The sequence below is a fragment of the Felis catus genome, chromosome D2 (assembly GCF_018350175.1).
Source record: "Felis catus isolate Fca126 chromosome D2, F.catus_Fca126_mat1.0, whole genome shotgun sequence".
NCBI classification, from domain to species: domain Eukaryota; kingdom Metazoa; phylum Chordata; class Mammalia; order Carnivora; family Felidae; genus Felis; species Felis catus.
Genome location: NC_058378.1, coordinates 69,459,767 through 69,478,807, shown reverse-complemented (window position 1 = coordinate 69,478,807; position 19,041 = coordinate 69,459,767). Strand labels below are relative to the sequence as shown.

The following is a 19,041-nucleotide window of genomic DNA, read 5'->3' as shown; positions in this document are numbered from 1 at the left end:
AGGCGGGTTTTGCTTGCTTTTATTTTCTTAAGAAACAAAAATCTTAAACTCAAAAAATCCTCAACTACATATTCCCCTCCTTTTGATTGGTTCGTTTTCCTGGAATAGCCTGACATGACACTTCTCTAGCGAACCTTACACCAATATTGAAGAAATAAATTACAAGAACAATTTAAATATTTGAATTCTAATTAAAAAGATTGTTTTCAAATAAAGAGGATATTAAATCGATTTGAAATGAAATGTGTAGTTGGAGATGGGGGAAATGCAAAGCAACATGGAGGAAACATGTGAGAGTGGGTTTCACTTATTTGACTCGCTCTGGCTTTAAATTTTTTTTTTTTTTAATGTTTTATTTACTCTTGAGAGAGACAGACACAGAGCATGAGCGAGGGAGGGCAGAGAGAGGGAGACACAGAATCCGAAGTAGGCTCCAGGCTCTGAGCTGTTAGCACAGAGCCCGACGCGGGGCTCAAACTCACGAACTGCGAGATTATGACCTGAGCCGAAGTCAGCCACTGAACCGACTGAGCCACCCAGGCGCCCCTGACTCTGGCTCTGGCTTTAAACCAGACATTAAGGCAAGTTATTTGGTCTTCCTGGTCCTCCATTTCTCCATCAAAAGATAAGATGACCTGATTTTTAACTCCTCTGGACCTCATATTCCTAACTTACACTGAAACTATGAGAAGCCAAAAGTGAACAAAGGAGGCTAGAAGAGGCCAAATGTCCAGGCTAACAGAGTCAGGCAAGTGAACGGAATCAGCAGGAATAGCAACAGTATAAAAGAGAACACAATGATAACTACTGCCTTCCTTTAACTGCCCACAATTACGCATACAGATTACAACAGGATTATTAAATCTTTTAAGTAGTTACTTATTCAGTTACAAATTAAAATCTATGATATGGGTCACTGTAAACAGCAGACTATTATTTTTATTTTTTATTCTCAGATGCACCTGGCTACCTGCTAGGGACTAACAAACATTAAAAGTACACTGAAGTTTTATGCCAGCCATGACAGAGCAATCAGTACAAGACTAATCCTCCCACTCTAAACAACTATAAAAATGGATGAAACATATGAAGTAACTGTTTTTAAAAACTGGACAACAGGCAGTGTAGAAACTGCCATCCTTTGGAGAAGAGAAACACTTGAAAAGAGTCCCACAGTTGCCATCACTCTCAGCCTGCAGGTACTTTCCAGACTACAGCACGCGGGGGTGGAGCCAAAATGGAGCACAGCATGTCACTGAGCTTAAGAGGCAGACACTGGAGTTTGGGACTGAGATGGAGAGAATTTAGCAGGGTAACAGAGAGGAGGGAGCTACACAGAGAAGGGGCTCCAGAAATCTAAACAGGGGCCTCCTTCTGTCTGTGGCTGAAAATGAACTTGCACACACAGAGGACAAGATCCCACGAGGTCTTGCAGAGAACAGGTATTGGGGAGCTATGGGCGGAATTGAGAGTCTGGAGGTCACCCAAAGCAGGGAGACAGAATTCTGACCAAACATAAGGTAGAGCATTCACTGATGCTCCAGTCACTCAAGTGGAAGCCAAGAAAGGCCACACCTCAAAAGTAGGTCTACTCTAGACATGTCCTAAAAAACCTTAACCTTGAGAGGATCAATCTGACCTGTTAGTAAGTTACCTGCTTGCCCATATAAAGCTCATCATTCTCTGAGGGGTTCCTGGCTGGCATGAGACCACTGATCTTGGAGTTGTGAGTTCAAGTCCCATGCTGGGCACAGAGCTTACTCTAAATAAAAAGAAAAAAGAAAAGAAAAGAAGAACAGATGAACGAATGAAAGAGAAAGAAAGAAAGAAAGAAAGAAAGAAAGAAAGAAAGAAAGAAAGAGAAAGAAAGAAAGAAAGAAAGAAAGAAAGAAAGAAAGAAAGAAAGAAAGAAAGAAAAAGAGAGAGAGAGAAATCTCTAAAGCATGCATTGTCAGCAGAAGTTATATCATGCCCATGGAGGCAAAAATTAGTTCTTGGGAGGATGAACAATTTACTACATTACAAAGACATGGGGCCCTTCAAAGGGCCATAGTACATGGACAAGTGTACAGATATACAGTATATCTGTAGTATCAAAATTTCATGGGGTAGGAGGAGGAAGGGGCAATTAGGAAAAAAAGTCTAAAAAGATTCCTTAGGGGGGCAATAATGAAAAAAAGGTTGGGATGCACTGCTCTAAAGGAAACCAACAAAACCTAGGCTTTTAACAATGTATGATCCACAATACCAAGCATATGATAATACAATTCCTAGACATGTGAAGAAGCAATGGGACAGAACAGAAAGCCTATAAGCTGACCTGGATTTTATTCATCAGGCAATGAGCACTCCATGGGATTTTGTGGAACAATATGACATATTCAGATCAGTGTGTTAGAAACATCATTCCAGACTGGTGCAGAGGGTGGTGTAGAGCTAGACAAGAACAGAAGGAGGAAAGGCTACTACAAACATCAAGATGGAGAAACATGAAAGCTTCCAGCAGTGGAGATGAGAGTAGGAGGTATTTAAGTGGCAGGATTGCTAGTTCTCAGTGATCAACTGGAAGCACAAAGTGCTTGGAGAGGAAGAAATTAATGATAACTCTGAAGTGACTAGTGCTTGTCAAGTTTAAGTGTTTGTGTTTAAGGAACGCTGGGGTAAAATAAGTAGTGAGAACTATGAATCTCGGGGAGCCTGAGTGGCTCAGTCAGTTAAGCATCCAACTTTGGCTCGGGTCATGATCTCATGGTCTGTGAGTTTGAGCCCCGTGTTAGGCTCCGTGCTGACAGCCCAGACCCCAAAGCCTGCTTTGGATTCTGTGTCTCCCTCTCTTTCTGCCCACCCCTGCTCATGCTTTGTCTCTGTCTCTCTCAAATATAAATAAACATTAAAAAAATTAAAAGAAAAAAAAGAACCATGAATCTAGAGCTATAGAGATCTGGTTAGAAATGCAGGTGGGTAGAGATGCCATCGTGGAAGCCATGGGAGTGGATGATGCTACACAGAGATAGACAGTGCAGTAAGTATAGAAGAAGCCTGAAGGACCCAGTGTCTAAGGAATAGGCACAGGAAGAAGAGGAGGGGCCAAGGAAAGATAACAAGTAGATAGTGAGGGTCGAAGAAAAAAGTATCGGGCTGTCCTCTGCTCTTCCTCGTTGGTACAAATGACCCCCAAAGTCTCAATATTACAAGGGGAAGAACAGATCTGATTCATTTGCAGTTAAGAGCAGCTGTGCTCTTTTTTCTTGGGGTTCAATAGTTCTAGGTACATCACCATGAGAAGGTTGTCACATATCTTTAAGAAGATACTCTTTGTTCCTTTAAAAATAAAAAGCATTAAATATACAAAGAAAGTAAGAATCAAAAGGGAATTACATACATATCTTCCACACTCATTCAAATCCCTCCTGAGACGTGTGGTGAGGGAAAGTGAGAGAGCTGTAAAGCAGGAGTCAAAGGACCACTCACTTCTCAACGGCCCCCAAGGGCTTCTCTTCAATCCAGAGTAAACGCCAAGGTCTTTACCATGCCTACAGTGCCCTTGTAGGTCTTTCTTCTGCCTCTCCCTGTAAACAAATGTGCCTCTTCCTCTTTCAGTCAAGCCTCAGAGAACACCCCAGCAAAGACAGCCACGACCACTTTGTAGCCACTTTCACCCCTTTACTCACTTCATTGTCATGGACAGTATGTATCACTACCTGGAATTGTGATATCTGCATATTTGTCTATTTGCTTCTTGTCTTCCCCACTAGTACTTACATCCCATGAGAGCAGAAACTTGATCTTACAGCTTTTTCCAAGTACCTAGGACAGTGTCTATAGACAGCAGGGCTTGAGAAAGACGTGGTGAATGGAATCCAGAAACAATCTGAACCTCCTGGTTCTATCATGTGTAAATGGGGAGAGTCCTTCACATCTCCTCTCTCTACTCTTCATACAGTGAAATGTAGTACACATTAAGGCGCTTTATAAACCGTTAAGTCACTAAACAATGGAAGGGGGTGGAGGTAATGGTGAAGGATGCTCCCTAATACAGGAGAAGAAAGTTGTGTGAACAATTATACACCTAAACACATGAATTTTTAACGATGGCCGGGAGAATAAATGTTTAGTTCATAGTTACTGGTTCTGTTTCACTTTATAATAGAAAATATGCCTGAGAAATACCTACCCAAGTATATAATATCCAAATACTTAAAGGACTCTACCCAGGATTATATTCTTCAAGAGACAAAAAACACTGAAGATTGAACTGGCTGACTTATAAGCAATGAAAGCAACTTAATTTCTGAAAAAAAATTTAAGAAGAAAAGATTACGACTAAATTCAGTGTTATAGGTTGAGTTGTGTCTACCTCCAGATGTTGAGGTCCTAATCCTCAGTACCTCAGAAAGTGACTGCATTTGGAGAAGAGTTAATTGACTATAAATGAGATCATTAGGGTGGGCTCTAATCCAATGTGACTGGTTCCTTATAAGAAGAAATGAGAACACGGACACAAAGGGAAGACAGTGTGAAGACCCAGGGAGAAGACGGCTGTCTACAAGCCAAGGAAAGAGGCCTAGGGAGAAACCACACCTGCTGACACCTTGACCTTGGACTCTGAGCCTCCAGAACTGTGAGAAAGTACAGATCTGTTGTTTAAACCATCCAGTCTGTGGCACTGCTTATGGTAGCCCTCACAAACTAATATAGTTCGTTACTTTAGAAACCAAGAGAGAAATCTTTGTAAAGGAGTTTCATAAAGATGAGGTTAGCAAACTAAAACAATCCTCATAAATGTTTTACTTTACATTCATCATTTATATTGAAACATTAACTTTAATTAGAGTTGTCTGAGTATAAATTCGAGTGGTCAAATTCTTAAATCAATTTAATTTTCTCACTATATCTCCTATTCTTGCTAAGATAGCCTACCTTTCCCAAAGCAGTTAGAGAAGGTTTTACCTAGCACAGAGCACAGGAGCTAGGCAGCCACATTTCTTTTCTCAGTTTAGGCCCATCATGGATTCTGATTTTTTTTTCTCTTTTTGTAATTAATAGAAACACAATTTAAAAGGCAATTGCATCAGAGCCACTGACATAGCCTATCTCAACTCCTCAGGAAAATATCTACTAAAATATAAAATAAACATGCATAACTGCAAATCACCCAATCTCTAGATTCTAGGTGGAATTTCGACTAGGTTTGGTACCACTGTAGTCTAGAAGGCACAGCCTTCATAAGTAAAACACCTAAGGCAGGAGAAGAGGTGGAAAGACCCTTATAAACTCTGGACTTTATGAATTTGAACCCCAGGGTCAGAAGTGAAGTTGATTCACCTGTCAAGACATGACTCCTCTGTCACTTATAGGTGAAGCTCAGATCTTTCTTCATCTGTATCTTTATTTTTTTTAAGCAGTAAACTACACATAAAATATGCCATCTTCATCATTTTTAGGTATACCGTTTACCAGTGTTAAATATATTCACATGTTGAGCAACCCATCTCTAGAACTTGTTATCTTGTAAAACTTAAACTCTATATCCATTAAATAACTGCCCATTTTCCCCTCCCCCCCAGCTCCCAGAAACTGCCATTCTACTTTCTGTCTTCTAAATTTGAGTCCTCTAGATACCTCATATAAATGGAATCATATAGTATTTATCTTTTGTGCCTGGCTTGTTTCACTCAGCATAATGTCCTCAAGCATGTCATGTCATGTCATGTCATGTCATGTCATGTCACAGCATATGTCAGAACTTCCTCCATTTCTAAGGCTGAGTAATACCCCATTGTACACATGTACCATGTTTTGTTTATTCATTCACCTGTTGCTGGACACTGAGTTGCTTCCATCTTTTGGTGGTGTGAATAATGAGGCTAGAACGTGGATGTACAAATAGCTCTTTGAAACCCTGCTTTTAATTCCTTTGGATAGATGTCCAGAAGTGGAGTTGCTCAGCTGTATCTTTTTATTCACTTGTGACTTTCTAATTACTAACAATTTCAACATTATACGTTTACATTTACATTCTTAAATTTGCTCTAAAGTGGGCAGAGTTGAAAGTCGGATGTATAGGAAGAGAAAGCTAAATATTCTCATGGAGCAATTGGTGGAAAGGATCACTTGTACGAATTATCAGCTGAATTCCTTTTGTCCTTTTGATTGGAAAAGTGTAATGTATCCTTTTAAGACTCTAATAAAGTCTATGGTACCCATCCCAGGAAAAGAGTGCACAGCGAAATGGATATCCAAAAATACCTATATAATTTCAGGACATTCATGAGTCCCTGAAGTCCATCTGTGGACACGGCATCTTAAAGCCTGCAGACTATGAAAAGGCCCAAAATTCGGCTTCAAAATTCTAACAAATGCTAAGTGGCAATAAATACTGTCTAAACTCAGAGGACCACAGGTTTTGGATCTACTTGTGAGTCGTGAATCCAGCATCCCTCATATTCTGTCATTAGCTAGCTCTTTAAGCATAAAAAAAATTTTTTTTTAATGTTTACTTTTTTAAGAGAGAGAGACAGAGACAGAGACAGAGACAGAGACAGAGACACAGTGCAAGCAGGGGAGGGGCAGAGAGAGAGGGAGACACAGAATCCGAAGCAGGCTCCAGGCTCCGAGCTGTCAGCACAGAGCCCAACGCAGGGCTCGAATCCACGAACCATGAGATCATGACCTGAGCCAAAGTCAGACGCTTACCGACTGAGCCACCCAGGCGCCCCAAGCATTTTTAGACCCCTAAGTTACCAACAGCGAAAGCTGTGCTTGTCCCCGGCACAAGCTCCTAGAGACGATGCGTGTCATGCTAACTGAGGTGTGTGGAGGAAACAATAAAAAAATACAGGTGAAAATTCAGTTAAAGATTAGTAAATGTGACAGAGGGTAGAATCTGACTCACAAAATCTGTTTCAAGCTTGCCCATTTCTTGCTTGTAGCTTCGCATCCTGTTGCTGTACATTCCTCGACTTTGGGGTGGGATCTCTCGGACTTCCAGATCCATCTGTTCAAGCTGGAAGGGTGAGAAGAACACATGACTTATACCATATGCTTGCACTTTATTTGGCCAGACATCTAGAGTTGAAATGATTTAGTCCCAATTCCTCATTTTCCACTGGAGGGGCCGGGCTGAGGGAGCTAGCTGCCCATGATCAAGTAACAATGGGACTGCTTCTGTGCTTAACTTTTGTTTAGGTCAACAAATAGTTACTGAGTTAGTGACACACAGAGTGACAAAGCACTCACTTTGCCAAGAATGTTTTTTAGAACATATGCATTAATCCAAATATCCTCAATAATAACAATTTTAATACCTTCGGTGTGTCCTATCATTCAATCCAACCCAACCTGGGTGGTCTTTTGACCCCAAACTACCAGGACTATGGGAACCTAAAACAAACCATTATTTCTACCCTTTCTATAAAAGGCCAGCCCAGACTTAGTCATTTGGTGAAAATTCTTCTGGAAACTCTTTTCTGATTAGGGAAATCACATGCCAACCAATATGTGATCTCAGCCTCCAGCCGGACTCCTACTTTATAACCATGTTGATAATAGAGTTAAATGGATACAGTAATATGCTAAATTACACAAAGCTCACTGAAATTACAGCAGCATACTTTTCAATAATCTGTCACTAATAACACTTTGGAAACAACACGCGAGCATGTAAAGAGAGGTGATACAGAAACAGGGTGATGATTAAGAACACAGGCTTTTGATTCAGATGCCGGTGTCCACATCATAGGCTCCACTATTTACTAGTCATGCACCTTTGGACCGGTTTATTAAGTTATCTGGGCCTTACTTTCTCATTTCTATAAATAGTATGTCTTCTGTAGGACAGCTGTGAAGATTATAAGGCGTAATTCTCATAATGTGCTTACAACAGTGTCTCTTGCTTGATAATCGCCAGATTAATGTGAAGAATCGTAGAGGTGATTACTGATGAAGAAGAAGAAATAGAGCAAGTACGACACAAGGTATCAGAGGTAGCTTCTTTATACTTGGCATTAAGAAACAAAAACCAACAACAGCAGCAAATTGGCTCTGGCCATGTCTAATAAACTCACATCCAAAAACGCTGCTATATATTTTACCTTTTCAAGTATTCTAGGGGTGCCTGGGTGGCTCAGTCGGTTAAGCGTCCGACTTCAGCTCAGGTCATGACCTCACGGTCCATGGGTTCGAGCCCCACATCAGGCTCTGTGCTGACAGCTCAGAGCCTGGAGCCTGCTTCGGATTCTGTGTCTCGCTCTCTCTCTGCCCCTCCCCTGCTTGCATTCTGTCTGTCTCTCTCTTTCAAAAATACATAAACATTAAAAAAATTAAAAAAAATAAAGTATTCTAATGAGTTATTTCCCTAACTACTATAAGCTTATCACTTATATACCCCTTACTCGTCCAGCATTAGGGACTGAATAATAGCAGCACTCAGATACCCAGAATACCATGTTTCAATTCACAGGCCTTAATTTTTATTTAAAAAAAAAAAAGAAAGAAAGAAAGAAAGAAAAGAGAGAGAGACATAGTTTTAATTAGGGTTGACTTAAGTGGTGACCACTTAAATTATTACCATATCTCTACATAAATGTGAAGCACCAATAAATTAAATAGTTACTCAGCAAGGCAATTATTTCACTTCTCTGAAATCATTATTAAGTCCTTAGTGCTTACAGGGTGAGCAGAATCATCCAAGTAACTGCCAAAGTACATGTAAGTGAAAATCCGAGATTTGACTTCACTTTTGTTTAATGCATTTTATAAAGACACTGGAAATGAAATTAAAAGGAGGCAAGAAAGAAAAAAAGGAAACACACAGCAAGCACTTCAAATGACACCAGCAGTAAGGCTAACGTGAGCTTGGCTTCATGTTGTCACAACATTCACGTGGCCAACATAAAGCGGGAGACATGGTAAACCCAAGACTAGCAGTGTCCAAGAGATTAACACAAACCGATTGTTCAGCAGAAACACAAGTAATCCTGATAAGCAAAATCAAAAACAAGTGCTTCTGCCAGGGTCCTCATCCAAAGGAGAGAGTGTAATACACTGAGAGTATCCTTAACAAGGTTGTCATCAGAGTTAAGTAAATTCGCTGTCTGATCATTTTCAACAAACAGAAACACATATCTTAGACAGAATTCTTTATGTTAGTTATAAGCTCCATGAGGTATAACTACGTTTTATACTTCTTGGTACAGTAAAATCTTGGCTCTTGGGAAACCAGCTTTCTAACATCATTAAGTAACTTGATGGCTCCAAAAGAAGGTCAACAAACCAAAACACAGTTTTTGATGCAAAAAAACTGCTCCTAAGAACTCAACACTATAAGCCGTCAACTCAGGATCCAAACAACTGACTACTTGTACAGTTCCATTCAGAATGCGCTTGCCAGCTGGAAGGCAGGACAGTCCTGACTCGCAGCTACGCTGTGTAGAAGGTCAGTCTTGTTACACGAAGGCCAGGAAGCATGAGAGAAAGAGTCGAATATAAAAAGAAAAGAAAGTACGGAGAAAAGCATTTGAGAAAAGGGGGCAACTTTCAAAACTGAGACAGGCATTCGAAGCTGGAGTTGGACGCAAAGCTGCCACTGTAGAGGCAGTGACAGCACAGCAGAGATGAGAAGTTGACCTTGCAGGGTCCGGAGAGCATCCGACACTCTGATGGCTAGAAGAGAGCCAGCGACAGAGAAGACAAAGTAGCGGCTGTGCAACTCGCTGCCTCCGCGCCCAAAGTCACGGAGCAAAGGTCTGCTGTGCAGTGGCGAATGACAGCCACCTATTTCTTCAGACCCTCTAAAACAGCAGCCCCTTGTGTATGACCCTGTCAAGAAAAGTAACTCAGTTGAATAACTCTGGAAAGGCTCCACGCTTTAGCTGGCCCCTATAGTCCCTTCTTAGAGATCCATAATGCCTCCTAGCCTACTTAAGGGTCCAAGAGGATTCTGCAGAAAAACAACAACCAAAAAAAGATGCCACCCTCCAATTCTATTTAAGCCAGCTAGTTTCCCAAACTTATTTGACCTGGCAGCAGCAGTCACCAGAAACACACTCGGGGAAACTGTTGTAAGGATATTAGCAAGCGGGTACCGAAGGAACACCAGGCAGTGCCCTTCAGTATGTAGGGAAGCAACACTCTCATTTAGGACCCCATTGCGGCCACAAGCAGAGTCGTGCTTGTAAAGCTTGGCTTTAAAACCCCAAACTGGGAAACAACACCTTTTCAAACTTTTTGTTCCTTGATTTGCAAATATATTTATATCAAAAAGTAGAAGATAAGCCAGAGCTCTGGGTATAGCCTGTTTAAATACAAGCTCTTACCCCACCACTTGTGGCGTAGGACCTCAAAGTTACATAATCTTCCGGGGCCTCAGTTTCCCCACCTACAGAACGGGAGAATAATGGCACTGAGAATCACTCCTCTGTGGGTCTCTCACATTCCCACATGTCTTGCTGGGCATGTCAGGAATACAAGGCCCTGACTGCTCCTTTCAAGCCATTTCTCAGGGTTGTATTTATAGGGAATAGCCCTGGGGGAGGAAATAATGGGCCCCTCCGGGACAAACAGCAGGCTTGCTCACAGGCTGCTACAAAGCAAGGCATTTCCCAGGCTCCAGGTTCCTTTCCCGGAAGGTATTCTGCTGTGGGTAGACATTCTTCCAGGCAAACCCGCGTCACTCCTGTGGGAACTGGGGCTCAGGGAACTGAGGCAATTGTGCTGAGACTCGGGTGGCACCTTTTGCCGTAATAAAGTTCTTTTGCCTCTGACCGAGGAATCTCCTGTCTTCCACCAGCATCCATGACACTATCGCAAACTTAGCTGTCACAAAGCAACAGGGGAACATCTCAGGTCCTTAACACTTTTTGACAGACAGCCTTTGTCTCACAGCACTAGTGTGAACATTAAATATGATAAAGCAAGTAATGTGTTTAACCCAGTGCCTGGTAGTGAGTATGCCTATAACAAGCATTAGCTATTTATACCTATTAGGAAACGTATTATGAAGGAAAATAAAGGGGAGTCACTTAATGCGTCACCTTCATTAAGAAGAATACAATCCCAAGAGACTATTAAATTCTCTTCAATGGAAAAACTGATGACTTCGGAATTATAAACTGCTAATCGGAAATGTGTCACGTTTCTACAGTGTACAAAGCAGACTAGAGGAAGGCATCGGCATAAACGGCTCTGGGTTGATGTGAAAACATATCACTGAGTCTGCACATACCAATTCTTTCGCTTCTTCGAGCTGTTTCTCCACGTGGCCAACCATCTGCTTCTTCTCATCTGAAACAGACAAGAATACCAAGGAATTGCTAAGGATACACATCAACTTTAAATTGTATTAACCCATGAGTTAAATGGGTGATGAGTTAAGGAGGGCACTTGTGGTGGTGAGCACTGGGTGCTGTATGTAAGTGATGAATCACGAAATTCTCTACATGAAACTAATATTACACTGTATGCTAATTAACTGGAATTTAAATAAAACTTGAAAAAAAGGTACATTAAAAAAAAAAATAATTCCTAAAACGGGGTGTGATCTTACAATCCTTTAAAAGATCATACTTGTAGGCAGCATGGGTGGCTCAGATGGTTAAGCGTCCGACTTCAGCTCAGGTCACGATCTCACGGTTCGTGAGTTTGAGCCCCGCATCAGGCTCTGTGCTGACAGCTCAGAACCTGGAGCCTGCTTTGGATTCTGCGTCTCCCTCCCTCTCTGCCCCTCCCCTGCTCGCACTCTGTGTTCTCTCAAAAATAAATACACATTAAAAAAAAATTTAAAAGTTAGTACTTTCATTACGTATTGACTGTAATGGAAGAAATATTTGAAGTCAGAACTATTGATTCTTTTATTTTTTTAAATTGTTTTTTAACATGTATTTATTTTCAAGAGACAGAGACAGAGTGCGAGTGGGGGAGGGGGAGAGAGAGAGGGAGATGCCAAATCTGAAGCAGGCTCCAGCCTCTGAGCTGTCAGCACAGAGACCGACGTGGGGCTTGAACCCACCAACAGTGAGATCATGACCTGAAGTCGGACACTTAACCAACTGAGCCACCCAGGTGCCCCAAGAACTATTGATTCTAAACCCAAAGTCATTACTTACTTGCTGGTTGTGGGATCCTAGATAAGAAAGAGGTTTTTTTTCTGAGACTCAGTTTGTACTGTCTAAAATGGAAATTTTAGGACTGGATTCTTTTTAGCTCACAAGGCTGATGCAAGTAAACTTACTTTTAAATTATGAAGTGCTAAGTCTCTGGATGTAGTTTATTCAAACTTCACCACCATCAAGTTATAATTCAACTATACTTCCCTTTTCTGAGAGACGTGTCCTAGCAGATATTTTCAGAAAACTTCTCCCTGCCCCCATTCCAAAACAATCAGTCCATTTATTCAGAGACGGAACCTAAGTTTTGTGCCAAGCGAATTTACTGAACAATTTACAGTTTCGTGTCTAACACCCTTCTTTTCTCAGGCAGTAACCTCACTCTTTTGAGGCTTTCCTCTTCACCAAGCAGGTCAATGGGAGATTCTATCTCCTTCTATGATCCTGCCCCTTTGATCACAGTGACCTAGCAAAGGATGGGCTTCTCACCCTAGTTGGACCAATCCCAGTAGCTCAATCCCTCTTGCCACACTTTTCTGGGGGGTGGAAGTGGAGTAGGCATATAACTCAAGCAGACCAATCAAAGTCCTACAGCAATAGCAAAATCTTTTCCTCTCTCTTGGTGGAGTTATGACAACATAAGTCTAGAAGCTGTTGGCATCCATTGTTTGAGCTACAAGAAGCAAGTTGCTTTGCAGTGGTTGAGAATGAAGTCTATATTTAGAAACAAAGCTGAGGGATAGGTAGTAGGTAGGGAGGGAGGTAGATTAGGTACGTAGATTTCGTTAATTAGTTTCTGGTTCCAGATAACTCTGACACAGGTTTTGCTTGACTTTATCATGATTTGTTTTCTTGAATTAACAGATATCTTTTTTTGTTTTTAATGTTTAATCTTTGAGAGAGAGAGAAAGCACGCACATGCACACGAGTGGACAAGGGGGCAGAAGGGGGCGGGTGGTGGAGAGAGGATCTGAAGCAGGCTCTGTGCTGACAGCAGACAGCCCAATGCAGGGCTTGAACTCATAATGAACCATGAGATCATGACCTGAGCCAAAACCAAGAGTCAGACGCTTAACTGATTGGGCCATCCAGCTGTCCCTTCTTTTTCTTTAAAGTTAGGTTTTTGTGAACCTAATGACTATTGACTAATACAAGAAACTAGAGAAATCATGAAGCTTGAAATGGGTACATTTAGTGGCTGACTAGCCCTTCAGAAGGATCGTCAACAGTAAGTGGGGAATGTTCAGGAGAAGTTATCATTTTACTAGAAAAATGAGGTTCTGCTAATCCAAACCCCTTCCCTTTGATCCCCCTAAACTACGGGGCTAGCTATCACGTACGTTTTGTATACACTCCAAGCATTTCACCCTACGAAAAATGCACATTTGAAATTAAAATTTTGTTTGATTTTGCTTCTTTGAAAAAGCCTACATATGGCCAGGTTAAAATTTTAGTACATGACCCCAAATCTATTTCCTTCTGGCACATATGAATCTGCCCAATATCTCCATAAGTTATAATAGAACCACACTGTATTTTTGTGATAGAACAGAATATGAAATAAGACAAGCCCATCCTGGACCAAGAGTGAGATTATGAATTTACGGTTCAGAAGGAACATCTTGTTTTCTTTAAGGTGCTAAGTCCACGCATAAGTCCATGCTTATTAGTCCAGAACTAATAAGCAAGTTTTTCTCACAAAACAAAACAAAACAAAACCAGAAGCCTTCCTTGTCCTGTATTTCCCTTTGCTAATAATGTCTCTCTCTTACACCCACAGTCACAATTGGCCTTCCTCATCTCCCATTTCCTCCCTATAATCTTGCTCTCATCCCCCACCATTCTACTGAAGTGACTCTTCAGTCTGATGACCTTTCCTTTGCTCAAACAAATGAGACACTCTCTGGTCCTACGTTTCCTTAATCTTGTGGCATCAGACCTCCTGCTCCTCCCATCCTGTCACTTTTTCATCTCCTGGCTTCCACAACACTCTGATTCTGTGATCCTCCTACAGGCTCACTTCTGTCTCCATGTCCTCTGCCGGCATCCATTCCCTCCATTTATCCTTTAAGTGTTGGTGTTCCTTGGAGTTCAGTCTTTGCTTTTCTTCTCTTATGACTATTGCCTATGTCCCTGGACAATTTCATCCCACTACCATTTTTAAGCTGCCATATTACACATTTATGATCCCAAATCTTTATCTCTAATCCTGATATATTTCCAGGACCCAAGACCTTTAATCCCAATGGCTATGCCCACCTCCACTGTGACTACCTGGCAAACTGCTATTCAAAACTCACTTCAGAAATCACCATCTCTTCAAAGCCTTTCCTAACCCAACAAAAAAGTTAGTCACTCTCCCTTACAGAAACACCTAGAACTCTTACCTGAGTCCAATAATTTATCTGTCACACTTACCACCTCCTAGGTTGGGGGCTTTGGGAATACAGGACTCATGTCTTGATTATCTTTATAGTCCTAAAATCTAGCACTGAGACTGTCATGTGATCAGTTCTTGAAAAATGATGATTAATTGAGTAAATAATGCAGGATGGTGTAAACATTGACAAAAGAAGCGAGGCTACCAACCACCCTGGTTTCCCTGCCTTCATACTTGCTCCTCTCTACCCTTTAATCTCCCCAAAACCTGGCTATGATTGCATCACTTGAGCCTAGCAGTCAAGGTGTTCCACATTCTAGATCCAAGCAACCTGTCCAACTTTATTTCCAACTACTAGCTCTCTAGTGTGTACTCTACATGCTAAGCAGACAATTGATTTTTACCCAAACACATCTCTCTCTTATTTTTGTTTCCCGCTCCAACCCTTTGTTTAAGCTACCATTTAGGTCTCTGTGGCTGAATCTAAAAGAATTGAGTCTGGCTAATAACCTAAGCCAAAAAAGGGAATTTATTAGAAAGACAGCTATTAGAATTAGAAGCGGGAAATCTTATTAGAACACACTGGAGTGACTCATAGAGTCAATGGTAAACATGAGCCCCCAAGCTCGGAAAGGACAGTTCCCGGGGTGGCTCGAGTACCAAGGGAGCAGGAACTCACTGACAGTCTCTGCAAAGGGAGGGTCTCGAACAGCGAGGCCAACTCTCTTCTCTGCTCACTCTGCTCATGATTCGAATCCCAGCAAACATTCTAGGAATGCACTCACGTGGGTAATGTGTTCACCTCTTGATCTGGATAGGTGGCCTGTCAGTTCCACCAAGACTGGGTTGAGGTAGTTCCTCAATGGAAAATTGAGGTGCTGCTATCAGAAGATAGAATGGAGGATTCTGGGGACCCCAAAAACAACAGATACCTACTGTGCCCACTTTTTGCAACCTCTTTGAATATACCCTTTCCCCATTTTTTGTCTGCTAAATCCCACCTATCCTTCCAGGTGATTTCCTGGGACCGATGTTATCCCCTCTGAACTCCCAGACCTCTGTGCTCTGCTCTAGTGGCTCTGATGGTCATTAGAAACTGGTGTAGTTGTCTCTTCACCCTCATTTCCAGCTCCTTGGAGGCAGAGACCACTCTTCACATGTCTTTGTCCTAATCCTGTATTTCTCACATCTTTAAGAAAAGAATGAAAAGGTGATGATTTAGGAGGAAAGCATGAATGAGGAAGAAAGGAAAGAAAGAAAGACTGAACCAGGTGACCTTGGAAATATCTACCAACATTAAGTTTTGGCAACCTTCTAGCACAATTCATATGTATTCCCAAGAAAGCTTCATGCTTTCCACGCCAAATGGCATCCCCTTTACAAATGGCATGTTCCTAAGATTCAGAACTTCATAACTAACAGCTATCATTAGTTTCACAGGGCTGTGTGTTGAACATTATCACAGTCAACCCTCAAGACAACCCTTTGGAGATACTAGCATTATCCCATTCTCAGGCAAGCAAACAAACTCAGAGTGATTAAAGAATTTCTCCAAAGTTAAACAGCTAGTAAGTTGCGGAGTTGGAACTCCAACAAGGTCTGCTTTCCAGAACTGAGTCTTCACCACTGATACCCTACATAAAATGCACTATATGAACAAATGTCATCACCTTTTTTGTATATAGGCTTGATGAATGCTGATATACACCTAAGTCTTTGCATAGCATGACCTTCCCTTCCCCACTCGATATTAGCACAAGTGCCTCGTGCTTGTGTTACACACAAACCTATATAGTATGATTTTTTGCCAGTAACAAAAGAAGGTCTTCGCGAGCCTTGCACACCCCCTATAAAGTACTGCAAGTGTCAGAGAGAACTTGATTTCAGTTGCTGCTACCTGTCTTTGTGCAATGCAGGTATTTTTAGAGAAAACAGCAGTGAAAATTATGTACTGGGAAATGCGGAGTGAAAGTACTAACAGAGGAACTTTTTATATTAGAGAACTTAAAAATGGATATGTTACTAATGCTACACTATGTAGCATGGTGGAGAATGGTCACTAGTGAAACAAAGCCATTCTAGAATGATCCATGTAATAACAGATTAGAGTTGGAGACAGCAATACGAACTCGTGTTTAACTTAACATAGACGGTTACACATACAAATATTTTTTGGTATGTATACATACGTGATTCACTATACACACATGCATTTCCTTGTCTTTCAGCTGAGGGACCAGAAGCAATAAAACCCCAGGAGCTATGGGCATACCTAGTGTCCAGATCTTGGTTGCTAACACCATTTCTCAATAAAAGGAAGTTGGATTCCTTGTAGAAATGGCTAATCTAGGACTGGTATGGGAAAAGCACAAGATGATGTTGGAGTACCCTGGAGAGTAAGACAGTGCTAAAAAGGAAAAACCAAAAACCAAACCTGCAATAATAGGGGTATATGAAGAGTACACAGAAGCCAGCTGAAGGGGCTTCCCATGGTCAAAGCTGGAACAATGTGAGCAACAAAATAAACCAGTGTTGGAATACAAGAGAAGAAAAAAATAAAAGCATGAATCCGTGGATATAAATGACGGAATAAGCAAACGGAGAAGAACAGACAAAATCTCCCCTGCAGAGAATCCCAAATGATTAACACAGATGCTAAGCCTTCGAGGAGGTGGAGTCTGATGCCCAACTCCTGAGGTGTGGGCTATGCATATGGTTTCCTTCCAAAGAATATGGAAAAGAGGAGAAAGAGTAACTTTACAGTGGAGAAACCTGACAAACACTACCCAGTCAGGTGATCAAAGTTAGCATCAGTAGTGATAAATAAAGTTACAGTATATATTCTTGATGGAATGTGATGAAAATCATGCTTTATTTCTGTACTCTTCTTCCCCCAAACCTGTAACTCCAGTCTGATCACGAGAAAGGCATCAGGCTAATCCCAACTGAGGATCATTCTAGAGAATGTCCTACCAGGACTCCTCCAAACTGAAGTCTAGAGAAAAGCCTGACAAAATTGTCACAGCTAAGAAGAACATAAGAAGCCATGATTAACAAATGTCTTGTAGTATCCTCGATTGGATCCTATAATAGTAAAAGGACATCAGGTAAAACAAACGAATAAACAAAGCAAAAGGGAATCTGAACAAAGTACTGCATGGACTTCATTTAATTGTAATGTATCAATATGGGTTCACTGGCTGCAACAACAAATGTATCATATTAACATAAGATATTAATAAAGAAAACTGAGCATGAGATACATAGGGTTCTCTATATTATCTTTGTGATTTTTTTCTATAAATCTAAATGTGTTCTAAAATTAAAAGTTATTTTAAAAAAATCAATGAAGCCTTTACTCAGGTTAACTGAATTGCTGAAGGGCGAGAGGTCCCTCTGGGATTAGAGTGTGGGTATGGGATTAGAGTATAGCTATTTCAATTTACTGTGCACCCGGGTTCCTGAACTAGAACTGGAACCATCTCTTCAACTCTAACTCTCTAGAACAACAGAAATGTAATGCATGCAAATCGCACATGAAATTTTATATTTTCTAGTATCCACATCTTAAAAAGTAAAGAGAAACAAGTAAAATTATTTGTGATACATGTATATATTTAGTTTTAGTAATATTTAGCCCAATACATTCAAAATATTATCATTTCACTCTGCAGCCACATTTCAAGTGTCCAGTAGCTACATGTGGACATTACAGCTCCAGAGCCACATGTATTTTAAGCAAACCACAGTATTCATAAATAAAAGCAAACTTTTCTGAATTCTCCCTCCTACAAACACTACAACTTACAAAGGCAAGAGAGATTCATGGAACATTTATGGCTTCTTCCATTCACAGCTATGCCTAGATGGTTTCCAAAAGCCTCCAGGGAGTGGCATAACTAATGAGCAAGACTTGAGAATTTTCTTCCAGAAGGGATGCCTGTCTCGTCCCATCACTTTCCCTTCTTTCCCCTGCCTCCCTTCTAGATATCACGAGTTCAAAGCCCAATTTCCATTTCACATCCAAAAGACCGTGATCATTCACATCCTTTCAAATGTAGGCATTCTTCAAGAGAGATTCACCTAACTCTAGTCTAGGCAGAAAAGGAAGCAAGAATTGAGGTCCAAGTTTCCTTTAAGAGTTTAATTAATACCACAAAGTCTGAGAAGCTGGGTCCTGTCTAACCCTGCCAGCTGTTCTTCAGCAGTGTTAATAACATCGCTAATAGCTCATTTATCACGCACTTTTTCTGGTGAAAACAAAATGTGCTACTGTGTTCCAGACTTTCTTTCATTTGATTTTTACCACACTGTAAGTAAGGTTGAAGCAATTACCTCCTCTCGCCAATTTAAAGATGGAGGAAGCAGGCTTAAAGGGACCAAGCAATTTGCTCAAGATTGAACATCTCGCGAGTAGGAGAACAGGTGCCATGTGTGAATCTCACAAAGTGGGAGGATTCACAAAAGATCACTTATCTCTCTGCAAATGGTGAAGTAAGCATATAATTGCAAAAGAACATTTTATTTAAGATTCTTGAGGAAGCCTCCCTGATGTAA

At 41.0% G+C, this 19,041-nt stretch overlaps 1 protein-coding gene across 8 annotated transcripts in view; it reads right to left on the bottom strand.

Annotated features, from left to right (window-relative positions):
• VTI1A (vesicle transport through interaction with t-SNAREs 1A) overlaps positions 1–19,041 on the bottom strand; it is a 361,732-nt gene that overhangs the window by 339,695 nt on the left and 2,996 nt on the right. For all 8 annotated transcript variants that reach the window (XM_045040678.1, XM_045040679.1, XM_019813824.3 and 5 more), the window contains exons 2-3: positions 11,225–11,283; positions 6,896–7,006 (exon numbers count right to left, since the gene is read on the bottom strand). In XM_045040678.1, the coding sequence (XP_044896613.1) occupies positions 6,896–7,006; positions 11,225–11,283 (170 nt within the window). The remainder of the gene's footprint in view (positions 1–6,895; positions 7,007–11,224; positions 11,284–19,041) is intronic.